The following is a 14,897-nucleotide window of genomic DNA, read 5'->3' as shown; positions in this document are numbered from 1 at the left end:
ACGCCTGACGAAAATAAGGAATCTCCCGCCATTTTATATTTGCGAGCAAGAGGTCACTGTGGTTCACGCACGCACCGCAATGGTATCCTGCACCGTGGGTGTCCCGCAATACTCTGAACGCATGTCTAAAGACAACCGTTGTCCACAACGATAGACAATAACAGTCGCATGACTATATATGTGTGGCGTGTTTGAAGTTGTTTTCGTGTAGCGTCACATTCTATTTACGTGTTACATTCAGATGGCGTCCTATCATGGGGAGGGCAGCGACCACTTCCGGGTTTTAATCTCTCGCAACTTGAGTCTGTCGAGGTCTCACGAGGTCGACCCATATATGGAAACATGGGCGTGCATAATAATGTTTTCTGTCCTGTCAATCACCATGATTGACGGCACCGGAAGTACGAATCCTGGATATCTAGTTTTCGTAAGGTTTTTTGACGATTCCTGGAGCCGACGAAAAGTAGATGCGACAAGGCGCCAACGTGCGGAATGTATTCAAACTGCAGTTTCAGACAGCAGTCTGACGTCACAGTCACTACGCATACAATAACAACTCGGTACTTCCCAACGGTTTCGAACGGGCAATCTCTTCCGGGTTTCGCACTCTATTTGGGGGGCGGGCGTAGAAATATTGCTGTTGCGCGAAACTGTACTAGCAGTACGGATGTGTACGTCGGTGTCCAAACATTCTGTACATCGGTTCTCCATCGTATCCTGACTGAAATTGTGGGTCGGATCGGACAGAGTACATCAGTACATGGAGTACTAGTCTGAATATGAGGCATTGCAAGTCTGCCAACAGTGGACGTCTGTACAGTATAACGTTATTTACAGTTACTCAAGCTATATATACTCAAGCGACTTTGTAAACTATCCAGTTGCTTCAGTAACTTATATATCTATATTACGTACCTGGGTGTCTAACCTTCATCGACATATGTGTAGATCTAAGTATATTTCAAACGTATAGTCTATCAAACGTCAGATTTAACTGTTGCGTCATGTATTAGTAACGTTATAGGTCTACATTTGCGCTACGGAGGGCGAAATCATGTTGCTAATACATGAATCTGTGACATCCACATTTTGTAACTGCACTTCGTCTCCGCCTAAGAATTCTTTGTATAGAGCAAGAATAGCAGGTCTGGGAATGTTTGTTATAAAGACTTGCATAAAATGTCTTCCTTATAAGTGTAAAACCTTTGACGTAAGCGAAACCTAGAGTTTACGGGTCAAAGGAATAGGGTTTTCCCCGCTCTGTCAGCATTTAAACAATTTGCAATGGCAGCGTTACCGAAACTGTTCTTGTAATTAACAACGGGTATGTAAATGTATGACTATAGTTCTTTCTCTCTACTTCCATAGGGTACTCAGGAAACTGCGAACGATGCGTTGTGACCCCGACTATAGCTAGTAACCTGGAACCCAGCCAGTTTAATTTCAGGGCCAGTCTGTCGGCACCAGGACTAACATGCTCCCGAGAAAACTTTGTGCCAGTCCCCTTAGGAAAACCCTCAGCTTCAAGCAGGCAAAAACCACCGAGGTGGATTCAGTTGGCCAGGCGGAGTTGAAGCTTCACGTGACTGAGAAAAATCAACATGTAACCCTGAATCCTACACAAAGGCTGGAGTGAAATGACTGAAACGTATTGCACCCTGTGCCGGGCGCCCTTTTCTGGTGCCCAGGCAGCGAAAGAACATTTCGTAGGAAAGCGCCATATGAAGAATCTGGAAAAACAGCGTATGATGTCTCCTTCGACGGAAACATGGTCTACAACAAGAGATGGGGTCAAATCCAAAATCTTATCACAATCTGAAGAACATGAGGTTCAACTCACCGAAAACCATATCGCGAATACCCACAGGGTGTCCAGAATTTTCTGTGAATTGTGCAAAGCACCATTTTCTAGTGTCGTAGCCGCCGCACAGCACTATGCAGGGAAGCGGCACAAAAAGATGGTGGAGAAGCAAGAAATAATTTCTAACTTGACTGGAACGGGAATGATGGTCGCCCAATCGGCATTTAGTACCGAAACTGATCATTTGGCGCCTGTAGAGAAGACTGTCCCAACAACACATGACCAACAGTCCTCATATGCCCATGACTTCGACACATGTAATGTTGGAAGTCCAAATTTCTATGACGCCGACACATGTGCTATTGGAAGTCTGAATGTCGATGGCATCAACATATATGGTTTTGGAACTCCAAGCGCCCATGACGTCGACGCATATGCTACTGGAGGTCCAAACGCCCATAGCGTCAACACTTATGCTATTGGAGGTCCGAGCACCCATGGCGTAGACACAAATGTTATCGGTTTTCCAAGTGTTGATGGCGTCGACACATATGCTGTTGGGGGTCCAAGTGCTCATGGCGTCGACACATATGCCATTGGACCTCCAAGTACTCGAGCTCATGGTGTCAACACATATGCTGTTGAAAGTCCAAGCTTGCATAGCCTCGATGCACATGCTAAGGGAAATCCAAGTGCCCATGGCGTTGACACATCTGCGACTGGAGACACCGACCATTTCGAACCCAGCAGCTCTGTAGTCTCACAGTCATTCGTCGAGGAAGATGCTTACTTCTGTAGAACATGTTCGATGCCTCTCTCGGGCCCGGTTCCCGCAAAACAGCACTACTCAGGCCGAACGCACAGGAAAAGGTCGCAAGCAGTAAGTTGCTCGTCCCAACTTGCTAGTGTTCTGAAGAAAAATGGCCAAGATAACATCATATCAAGCAGAAAACAAGTTGAACAGACTGCACATGGCAACTATGCCTTTCCTTCACAGAGTTTTCTATCAGAGACAAGTTTCTGCTCCGTGTGCAATGTTTCCCTGTCCGGCCCACAGCCAGCGATGCAGCATTACTCCGGCCGAGTACACAAACGGAAACTAGAATTGCTGAGGAACGAAGAATCGCCAACCAACCAACTGTCGAGGCAAACCCATCCAGCACATTCGATTGAATCTGAAGAGGAAGATACGGCAGGGGTAATGAGTATTGATGTACAGGAAGAGACAAAAAAGCGACACGAGGAGACCCAAGACACATACGTTACTGGCACAATATTGCTCTTCTCAGCTAAATTGGAAGAAAAATGTTGTCTAGCATCAAAACATTCAACTGATACAGGACTAAACCAATCGGAACGGAGATCGGCTTTAGAACATCCAATGGACCAATCAAAACGGAGGTCGGCATCAGGTGGTCAGATAGACCAATCAGAGTGGGTTTCAGCATCAAGAGGTCAAATGGACCAATCAGAACAGAGAAGGACATCACAAGATCAATCCTCTTCATCAACAGTAACGTCATCACCGGTTGTGTATTGGCAAACGCCAGCTTCTTCTCAGGAATGTCGTGTTCACTGCCGATCTGTGTCTGAACTTACATCCGAATCACCTGTTCAAAAACTTCAGCCTCGTACAAAGATGCTCTCTACTTCAAGATTGGCGTGTAACTTTCAGACCGAGATGGCACCTACAAATAAAGTGGAGAGGAGAAACGATTCTGCAACGTTGTGTGTAGGCCAAACGACGACTAACGAAACCCCTCACTTAAAGCCGTCCATGGGCAGTACCCCCACGTGCACAGTCGGTCTACAGTCCGTGGCCGTTTCGCCGGTTGTATCCGAGCAGTCACCGATACCAGTGGCAGTGCAAAGCCTGTTAGTCGAGAATGAAAAGTCTTGCGAGAAAACATCTTTGAAGACGTCTCCCATGCTTAACAACACAGCAGAGGGTTTCAATTTAGAAGGGGATACGACGACGGACGACAAACGCTTTGGACATCAAAGGTCACAGAAAGAAAACACATTAGTTTCTGGCACGGTATCTGATGATTCCTTTATCGGACTGGGTTTAAATGTATCGATGAGTGAGCAAATAGCTAAGAACTGTCAAGAGATGGCGAGCGCCCGCAGGAAAATAGAACATTTCCTCAACAGTAGGCCGGCTTCTGATGCACCAAGAGCGCCTCCTAGCGACCGTCATTCTACAGCAACAACGGCAGAGAGAGAAGAGTCTCCTAAACATGAACCGGCAGAGCTCTTAACGAACACAGTACCGCATGAAGAGCATTTCTTCTATTGTGATATTTGTAAACTCTCAGTGTCGGGTCCTAAACCTCTCTCTGATCATAACAATGGCGCAAAGCATAAAAAGAAATTAAAAATGCTAGGACTTCTAAACCCCGAAAGTACATGTACAGCGTCTAACTCCTCTGCAGTTAATTGCACCGGGTCTGTAGCAATGGGTTGTTGCAATATACCAGCACCACTTGATAGTATGACTTCAGTAGACAACCAAATGCACAGTAGGGACTTAGATACGTGTACCAAGATGAGTCCACGTAGTACGTTTTCATCGATGGACTATATGAAGCAACTGTCCGAACATATTGCGAGAACTGCAGAAGAGAAAGAGGAATTGTTGTCTGAGGTAACGGTAATACCATGTTCAGAACCTGTGACATTTAAATGATGAATGAGTTCTGATGCTTGTTTATTTCATGATCTCCGTAGCCATTCACAAACGGCACTAGACAATAAACAGAAGAACTTATACCTTCCGCCTCACATCTTGTCACTGTACAGTAACTGCGGGCGAAGTCCAAGGCTAACAAACAAAGACACAGTCCGACAACAATCCCTCCGTTTTCAAGAAGGTAAAAATACAAAAAGGGGGTTCTTAATTCCATTTTTGTTAAACTTTTGCTTGATGTTGACCTTTGCCGAACTGTCCTGGTGCCGAGTTGACCTGACACCACACCTTTCCATCTAGAGTATTCTGCATAACAATAACGTCCAATAAATTTAAGGTCGTACATACATGTGCATGTAGAAAACAGAACTATTATATAGACCCAAACAAACTGGGATTGACAATCCCATTGAAGCTGCGGTCTGTTTTTACCAAGCAGATTTTGAGAGCCCGTAATAGGGTACAAACGAACAAGACTTGGGCCCTGAAAGTTATGAAGATTGTAGACACTGTAGAAGGGTGCCATGTTTTGTTACCCCTGCTCTCGTTCCCAGACAACATGGAGGTACCAGTCGTGCTGTTACTTGAGATCACCGCTGTCGTGTGTGTGACGTATTTGGCGGTGACTTGGTGGTTGGAGAGAGGATGCCTATCACAGGTTAGTGGAAAAGAATCTACAATGGAATATCTTTTGACGTACTCAAATATATGGTGTGTGAAAGTTACCGGCTGGAAAATCATGAACATTGATTCATCTCTCCTTGAATTATTCCGTTTCAAAGCCTGCAACTAAAACATCCCCTATATTCCTTAGCAGCTAGGGGCCCAAACTTAATTCAGTAATCTACTATCTTCTCCAAAAGACGAGATTTTCAAAACCATTTATGTTGCAGTACGGAAAGGCCACCAGGGGGCCCAAAATCTTATGATCTTGTTTTTATAGGATCCTACAACGTATCGAATTTCATGAAAATCCATCTATAGCTTCGAGTATGAATTTTGATCTCTCGTCCCTATAGCTAACCGACAAGACCGTCCTGATCACGGGGTGTGACACCGGCTTCGGGAACCTCCTGGCTAAGCGACTGGACCAGCTCGGCCTGCGGGTGTTCGCGGGCTGCCTGACCGAGGCCGGCGTGGCAGAGTTACGGCAGTCCTGCTCCGAACGGCTGCAGCCGATCCGGATGGACGTCAGCAGCTCAGACAGCGTACAGGATGCGTTCAGGGTGGTGAAGGAAGCTGTGGGGAGTAAAGGTAGGGTTTTTCAGCAAGATATTAATCCGACTCAAACAAGTAAATGAAATTCAGGCCGTGTACAGCGGTCTTCCTCTGGAATCACGCATTGGTTTGAAGTGTGACGACAGGAGAAGGTCAAAGGTGGTCGGAAGTCGATACCTCCCACCGTACCGCGATCCAATGTGCGTTGGTCACATCACGTCGACTGGTGATTATCATATTGTGGGACACCTTTAGGTAGTGGGTCTACATAACTTGTACAGTATTCATAGTTTTGCGTACTTCCCAGGTTTGTGAGGGCTGGTGAACAATGCGGGTATTCTCGGTGTTGCGGGAGGAACCATGGAGTGGGCGACCAAGGAAGATTATCAGGTTTGAAGAATTCTACATTTACAAAGACAATTATCGGTACTTAAATTTTCGGCGTTAGAAAGTGGGTATATCTCGAATTTGAATATTTGGTAATATTGCATCATCATGTTTTGGCCTTTTGTATCACCAGACCGTCCTGAACGTGAACCTGCTGGGGATGATTGACGTCACCAAGACATTTCTCCCGCTGCTCAAGAAGCCACGTGGTCGGGTCGTCAACGTCTCAAGTGCTGCTGGAAGAGTGGCTATGCCGACTACCGACCTTATCCAGTGTCGAAATTTGGCGTCGAGGCATTTTCGGATTCTCTGAGGTAAAAACGTTTTTCACATTATATTCATATTTCTTCACTCGGCCATTTTGTATATCAATTATAACTCATGTTGAGAATACATGTCAACAAATAAGGGAAAGGAAAAGAAAATTGTCCTTAAGCGTATTTGCACTCAAGTGAGTCTAACCAACCAACATGGCGGACAATATTCGCGTCATAGTCATATCACGTGACTATGACGTAAATATTGTCCGCCATGTTGGATGGTTACAATGGGAAGTTGTTTTAGAATTTTGTACACGAATTTGTGCAATGTTTGTTGTAATGTGATGTAATAATAATCAAAGCTATACATTTTGTGAAAACACTTAAAGGTATCGTTACAAATCGACAGGATCTGTTTTTCCCTTCATGGAAATGACTATTAAAATGTTAAGAAGTAAGAATCTTCATACTTTTGCAAACTTTTTTGTGCGTCTAGGCGGGCTATGAGATGCTTTTAGGGTCAAAGTTCACATCCTCGAGCCTGGTTTTTGTCGTACCGAAATGAACGCATGGGAACCAATCAAACGTCGTCTCGGAGACACCTGGAAACGACTGAGTCCTGAGACGAAGGCTGAGTACGGGGAAGGGTTCGTATTGGCTGGTACGTGAACCTGATAATAGGATAGTTTAAGGTAAGGAATTCCAACAGAAGTACGTAGGTTCACTGATTATTCTATCACACCTGTAGATTTCTTCAAGTGGAATAACCCGAGTACTTTTTACTCAGCACACGTGACCTTATAGGGATGGGAAATGAGCAATGAGGCTTTTGGAAGTTGGTGTCGTCCCCCGTCACTGTTTAATGAAGTTTGGTTCAATATGAAGTTAAGTCACGTGTGCTGAGCAATCATGATGTGACCCGTGTCTGGAACGTACACACTGAAACATTTGCACCAATACCATCCTAAGGCTAAGATATAAAAGTCAATAAGGCGCTAAACGCTTCACGTCAACCTATTAACGAGAAATGACACTTTCCATGGAGAATTAGTGAGATTGTTCATTTGTTCTTTGCAGGAGAGAACGGCTTGGCCGCTGTAGATAAATTCATGCAAGACCCAGTTGTTGTTGTTGTGGACGCGATGGAGCATGCGCTGTGTGCTACCCACCCCCGGAGCCGTTACGTGATTGGTTGGGACGCCCGTTTGATAGCTGTGCCGATGTCCTGGCTGCCCACCGACCTGGGTGATCTGGCCCTTCGGCTGGTGGCACCGATGCCTACACCGGCCTGTTGTAAAACTAAGGTTAAGCAGTAGGAGAAGTAAGACCTTATCCACAGTACATTTAGAACCAGAAACACCTGAACTGTTTCATATTCTTTCACAAAACGTCACGGATCACTTGACTGCTGCTTGAAATTGCGATTTATTTTTAAATGTGCATAATATCTGCCATTTGCAAAATAGCGCAAATAAACGCAAAGTGGCAAACATCCTTCTATAACTTCAAATTCCGATGTACATTGGTCTTTGATTCAGTGACAACACTGCAATTTCCAGTAAAGTTATCTTGTATCAAAACTGATTGGGCTGATTTTACATACATTTTCAAAGTTGAAGACAGTGAAGCACATAGCGGAATCAAAGTGATAAAACCACATGGTATCACAACCAACAAGTCTTTTATTCGTGTATTCAACAAATCAGTATCAGTTTTATACCATATCAGAGTTCCACGACCCCATACCTTAGCCAAATGTATTATGTGTGTTTCTCATTATCTGTGTAAATAAAATAAGATCCTCATTTGCAAACAAATGTATTAGTTGATCACCGAAATAACAAGAAGGTTGATCATTTATGGAAATGAGGTCCTCATTTGTGTACTTAATGTTTAACGACGCTCAGCTTCGACTGCTAGGTGCCAAAATTCCCGTCATTTACCACTGTGAAATGGTAGCATTTCTCATTCATTATATATACAAATTAACTCTTCTTTTGCATATTTCTTATCTACCAACGTTCTTCTCCTTCTCCGTTACGTACGTAGCACGTTGAAATAGTACTATCATTGAAAGTAGCTGGTATATCAGATTTTCTCATTCGTTATTCAAATTAGATTCTGATTTGCATAATTACCAAGTAATTATTTCAAGCATCACAAATATCTACATACCTTCCGTCAGCCTCTTCACTGAGTTATTCCTCTTCACATCTGAAACTTAACCGGCCCCTGCGGTGGAAAAAAAACGCTAGAGGGACCAAACTTACACCACGTACTTTCTGCACCACGACCTATCAATCAGTCAAAAGTACGAGAATGTCGAGAACTCGAGATCGAAATAAAAACGGTGAGTTATGCTGCAGTATTGCACTAAGACGCCAGAGGCCGAGATCTAATCATTTCAAAGTCTCATCAAGACCTAACAACATGCCAAATATCTTATCAGTATACAGTCGACCATCCTGGCCTTTGGGAGTTATGCTGTCCATCCACAAGCATACACACAAATACATACCAATGCTACCGAAGCATAACATTCTTGGCGAAGGTAAATTTTTAACACCAGCACGTTCGCTTCCCCCTTTGCTGTATTCAAGTCAATTGAGCAATGATGCCTTGGCAATGGGTATAAACTGTAAGGAATTCACAAAGGACTGGAGAATGAACCATAGAAAGGTGTGATCTTACTAAATGAGTAACCCGAGTCATAAGCACGTCTCAGTTTAGCCTAGAGTTAAGCCTTGTTCGCTTGGCTCCCGAAGATCGCTTCCGTGCTGCAGACAGCGACCTTCGGGACCGGACCAAAGCGAACAAGGCTGGACTCCAGTCACAGTTGTCCTGCGTTGAAGTCAAGAAATATTAGCTTTAACGGTACACCAGACATCATTATAAGCTCTCAGTCGCTGTCTGTCATATTTGCAGTGCCAACTCTTCACATGTACAGGTTCGCGGGAGACGGTGTCGTCAGAATTGTCTCGTCTTCAGCGACTTAACGGTAAGGATATGCGTAATGTTCACAGAAGTATCGTAGGGTGCATTGCGGACATAGCGATCCAGACCACAGGTTCCAAATGCTAGACAAGATCACAGTGTAGTAGACAACAGAGATCCTGATAACAGGTAATATGGCTGCGAAACTTCGGTACAGCCAATGGTTTCTCACTTGTTCCCTTTGCCACATTGACATATTTCTAAATAAGTTTTATAAAGTTATTTGCACTATGTTTGACCTTCAACGAAGTATAGATTGATAACCACTCTAGGCAGGTGGATACCATGTTTTGCCATCCCGTATCTTTTACCCAGGATTAGCATGGAGGTGTTGGCGTTACTGGAGATCACCGCTGTCCTGCTGGTGACGTATTTTGTGGTGACTTGGTGGTTGGAGAGAGGCCGCCTATCACAGGTAAGTTGAACAAAGGAATACACCATTTTTCGTCGGTATATATGGTGTTCATTATTATTTGGCTCCACTTGGGTTTTGGCATGACTCTTAATGTATTCTTTTCTGCCCTCGAGACAAATACTCTGTTATGTGTGCAAGAGAGGAGAGTTAAGTCAATTGCCCTATCTTGGAAAACGATCTGGTCTCAATGTGGTTGATGCAGGGAATGTAGTTTATCCTTGAATAAAGGCCCGTTGTCGTACTAGAAAACCATTGTTCCAGATGTCTGTGACGTAGTAAGGGCGAATGGACATGAAATAGAGCTCATGTACCAGCATGCTGAGTGTACAACCTCCAAAATATAGCTCACTGCAAAATGGCGACAAAGGAAAAAGTAAGACTATACCTACATGCACTATAGTCCTACACTACGAAACGTTTGTGGCAAAACGTGCCTCTCGTCCCTGTAGCTAACCGACAAGACCGTCCTGATCACGGGGTGTGACACCGGCTTCGGGAACCTCCTGGCCAGGCGGCTGGACCAGCTCGGCCTGCGGGTGTTCGCGGGCTGTCTGACCGAGGCCGGCGTGGCAGAGTTACGGCAGTCCTGCTCCGAACGGCTGCAGCCGATCCGGATGGACGTCAGCAGCTCAGACAGCGTACAGGATGCGTTCAGGGTGGTGAAGGAAGCTGTGGGGAGTAAAGGTACGGACGCTAAAGCAATACGGTTCAATATCCAATAATTTGCTTTCTTAAAAACGGGGAAAAACACCCGGTGAAAACTTAAGTGAAAAGCAAACAGATACCCCTCTCTGTATTTATGAATAGCTGTATATATAACGTTATATACGTGTGCGTGTGCGCTTGCGTGTGTGGTTGCGTGAGCGTGCTATTGATGTGGTTGTTGTTGTACGTTCGTCTTCTTTTGATAGAAGCAGATGCAACTAAAACAAAGTCAATGTTTGATATCATGAAGTGTCTAATGTGTCTTTTGTCGAAAGGGAGCTATCATAATCGTAATTTTTTTCTGGTTTCGTTCTAACGTTATGCTTCCTAGGTCTGCATGGGCTGGTGAACAATGCGGGCATTGCCGGCGTTGTTGGAGCAGGAACTATTGCGTGGGTGACTAAGGAAGATTATCAGGTTTGTTTATTTAAAAGAGGTTGGAACTTTTATTTACAATAATCGGCTCTCGTAATATCGTAAAGGACAGAAAAAATACTTTGTCGTTCTTTGGTCTCATTTCCCCTCCTACCTTTTGCATCACCAGGCCGTCCTGAACGTGAACTTGATGGGGATGATTGACGTCACCAAGACATTTCTCCCGCTCCTCAAGAAGTCACGTGGTCGGGTCGTCAACGTCGCAAGTGCTGCTGGGAGAGTGGCCATGACGCATGCCGTGCCTTACACCGTGTCCAAATATGGCGTGGAGGCATTTTCTGACTGTCTGAGGTAAAAAACAGATTTACATACATTTACTAAACCTTAGTTAGCCTGTAATCTAAATCCATGTTGTGACAGTAACGTAATACATAATATCGAAAGATAGAACGCTGTTTAACACAATCAGAGTTTAAAGGAAATTGAAGATCAATTTTTGTTTCCTCTGGTAAGGAAATGTATGTTACCGATTGAGAAAATCCTGTTTGAGTACAACCAATGTTTGATTCTATCTTAAACTTTTTTTGTGTCCAGGCGAGCCATGCGAGTTTTTGGAGTCAAAGTTCACATCGTTGAACCCGGGTTTTTCCGGACCGGAATGACCGACCCTGAGGCAGCCCTGCGTCGTCTGGACCAGATCTGGCAGCGGCAGAGTCCGGAGACTAAGGCCGAGTACGGAGAGGAGTTCATACAAGCTGGTCAGTTAACCAAACACCACTGCATGATTATGCTGTATTGTACTTTTTGTTGTTGTTGTTTTGCTGCTATCCAACACGAATGGATCCATCCCATTTGACCAACTGTCTTGATCGGGATGTGTGACGCCAAGAGTAGGTCAAAGGTGTCCTGGAAGTCGATACCTGCTGTCGTCCCGGTCGAGTATGAGCTGATGCCTCGTGATATAGAGGTTGCCTACAATCATTACAAACATAAGGAGCCGATGCACCATCCCCTACATATAAACGGGTACCGAAATTGTTTCCCTTCAGTGGACCTTTCATTTTTTATTGACAATGCTATAATTCATGTGTGCCCAAACATCCCTGTTTAAGGTGTCGTTGATAATCTTATGTTTCAAACTTAACAAGTAATACATAAACACATCCGAATTTGTTTTGTTTTTTTTTTACAGCAAAAGACAAAATCACTGCAGATCGTTTCATGCCAGATCCAGTCGCTGTTGTGGATGCGATGGAGCATGCGCTGTGTGCTACCCACGCCCGGAGCCGTTACGTGGTGGGTAGGGACGCCATCATGTCTGTACCGTTGTCCTTGCTGCCCACCGACCTGGGTGATCTGGTGTTTCGTCTAGTGGCACCAGCGCCTACTCCGGCCTGTTGTAAGGACCAGCAGTAGGGAAGGCTCGTTTTTTTTTTACCAACCTTCGTAAAGCCTTTAGTTTTCATTATGTGAAGCACAGTCTGCAGTACGAATTTAGAATCGGATTTTCATGAAGAGTTTCTTCTTCTTTTCAGACGGCACACGTAATATATGACATACTAATAACAAGATACATATGCGACATCGCTAAAGATATTACCAGATGCTTAGAAATACTGATTTAGAAAATGGTCAACATTCATGCCGTAATACTAACAGAGTCTTATCATTGATTTTGTAGTGACTACATCTAGATGTAATCAGTCGTAAGTATGATATTGTGTTTAGAATTGATAACTTTCATCTTAAGGAACTACATGTACGTTAACTTCCGATTGTAATCCTTGAAATTATAAGGCGATTGTAATTTTGAACTTGTAACTTTTGCTTCATGTTATTAAATGACGTCACAGACTATCTGCGAGGGACCGTATTTGTTAGCAGCGACGCCTAGCTGCATTTCGTAGCGTAACAGTGTCTGGGTTAGGTGACAGGCGGTTACCAAATCGTCGGCCATGAAAAAATCCAACACTTGGTTGTGTACGAACTTTGTTAACCTGATGTCACGTATAGTTTAAGTACACTCATATTTTGAACGTTCAATGTCATTAGTGGTGCAGTGGCAGCGTGTTTACCTCGGGACCGAGAGGTCGCGGGCTAGAATCCGGCCGCGTGTCACCGCTCTTGTGCCCATGGGAAAGACACTTTACACAGATTTCCTCACCTTACTTAGGTGAAAATGAGTACCTAGCTTCGGATAGGGCCGTCCCTCGGATAGGACGTTAAATGGAGGTCCCATGTCTGGGGAGAGCCCAGGCACGTTAAAGAACCACCACACGTGCGGTGGTGCGGTGTGCGATGGTGCAAATCCATCCGTCTGGAGTTGGTGATTCACTTCAAATCACCCGGATGGAGGCCTGGCGAACCTCTGTCTTGTATTAGCCACATGATGATTTGTAAGATGGGAGACGTATTACTGCTCGTATTGATGGCTCTAGCCTCTAGCAGGCATATAAAAATGCCTCGGCCAGCTAACTACTCTGGTATATACAGTTTACGACCTTTTGATCGCAAACTGTTCTCTTTGGCTAGCTAGCTATGTCCCAGGGTATTTTGTATGTTTATTTGACATACTGTTCTACCGTTTTGCCATCAACCTGTTTGCTGCTCTTCACCCACTGCGTATATACTTTAGTGCAATATGATGGAAAAGCACGATTAATTGAATGTGCAATATTAGTTTTTAATCGCGTAATTCATTTATAAATATCTTAAACCTTGCTTCTTATCTTAATGTGCTAGGAATCTTATCGTTTATATTGCATGAAGTCATAATTGTGATGAATGTAATGTCATTACCTCAATTCAGCCGCAAGGCTGCGATCCGTATGACATGTTTGCCAAATAAACCATTATAATAAATAACCTGTGGGGCCTGCCAGAGACGGTTGAGATGACAACAGTTGCGCATGATACATTTATAAGAGACTGTCAAAATATTAAATAATGATACAGAAAAACACAACAAATTTTGTATATTTGCGTTCGTTTGGACATTGTCCTTCCTTCAGAGGAAAAGCGTTCCATATACTACTATTTGCCCACTGACTTTTTCTTTACAAGCATGCAACACATGCCTTATTTTATCTACTAAGTTGTAAAGCGTTGCTTTCGGACTCTAGAATAATGACTTCCACCATAGTCTGCGTCGCAAAATAACTTGATTATACAATCTAATTGTCAATTGTGTACTATACTAAAAAAATCAAGGCAGCACCTTTGCTCCTCCTTCAAATCAAATTCAATTCAGCCACGATTCCTTCACGAGACAATCGTGAATTAGCAAAGAACTGAAAACAACATGCTCACCTAACCCGGAAGTGAATCGGGTACCTGTGTGCCCTTGACACGTTACAGTTGACCTGCATTTAAAGCCACGAAAAATCTAACTCAGACGGTGTCTATTAACTAAGCTCTCGGTGTTCACGCCCATCGCTGTCTGTTACGTTTGCGGTACCAACCCTTCACGCCGTAGTGGTTCGTGAGAGACGGTGTCGTCACAAGTCTCTGGCCTTCGACGAATTTACGGTAAGCATATAGCGTTCTGAAATGTTAAGTAGCTTAGTGCAACTGTGGACATAACATTCCAGACGACTCGTTCCAAAATGTCAGACAAGGTCACACAGACAACAAAACAGTAGTCAACAGAAATCTGGAGAAAAGGTAAGCCTTAATGAAAACCTTCTCACATCTAGTTTGGATACGTAGTACTAGTATCTAATCGTTACTGGATTCGAAGTCATAAAAACAAACATAAGACTTTGAAAGATGCTCAGATCTTTATCTTCTGGAGGTAGACGGGCGCCATGTTTTATCATAAAGTGAGTGATCTCATTCCCAGGACACATGGAGGTATTGACGTTACTTGAGATCACCGCTGTCCTGTGGGTGACGTATCTGGTGGTGACTTGGTGGTTGGAGAGAGGACGTATATCACAGGTCAGTAAACACTGTCTATAGCAATAGACTTTGATCTTCTTCTTGTAATTACATTGTATTCCACAATCTGTTATCATCTTCTGGCGTGACCTTCAGAGTGAGCTACTTGCTGCC

The 14,897-nt window shown here is 44.0% G+C and overlaps 1 protein-coding gene and 1 pseudogene across 1 annotated transcript; both read left to right on the top strand.

Annotated features, from left to right (window-relative positions):
- Window positions 1–728: 728 nt before the first annotated feature.
- LOC118411272 lies at window positions 729–4,739 on the top strand. The gene is made up of 2 exons (XM_035813444.1): window positions 729–4,448; window positions 4,604–4,739. The coding sequence occupies exons 1-2, from the start codon at window positions 1,638–1,640 to the stop codon at window positions 4,604–4,606; spliced, it is 2,814 nt and encodes a 937-aa protein (XP_035669337.1). The 5' UTR covers window positions 729–1,637; the 3' UTR covers window positions 4,607–4,739.
- A 59-nt stretch (window positions 4,740–4,798) lies between these two features.
- LOC118411682 overlaps window positions 4,799–14,897 on the top strand; it is a 15,177-nt pseudogene continuing 5,078 nt past the window's right edge.

This window comes from Branchiostoma floridae, chromosome 3, assembly GCF_000003815.2.
Source record: "Branchiostoma floridae strain S238N-H82 chromosome 3, Bfl_VNyyK, whole genome shotgun sequence".
In the NCBI taxonomy this organism is placed as follows: domain Eukaryota; kingdom Metazoa; phylum Chordata; class Leptocardii; order Amphioxiformes; family Branchiostomatidae; genus Branchiostoma; species Branchiostoma floridae.
This window is presented reverse-complemented; position numbering and strand designations above follow the sequence as displayed.

Excerpts from the sequence above, each read along its gene's own strand:
- LOC118411272 (XM_035813444.1), top strand. The coding sequence starts at position 1,638 with ATGACTGAAACGTATTGCACCCTGTGCCGGGCGCCCTTTTCTGGTGCC.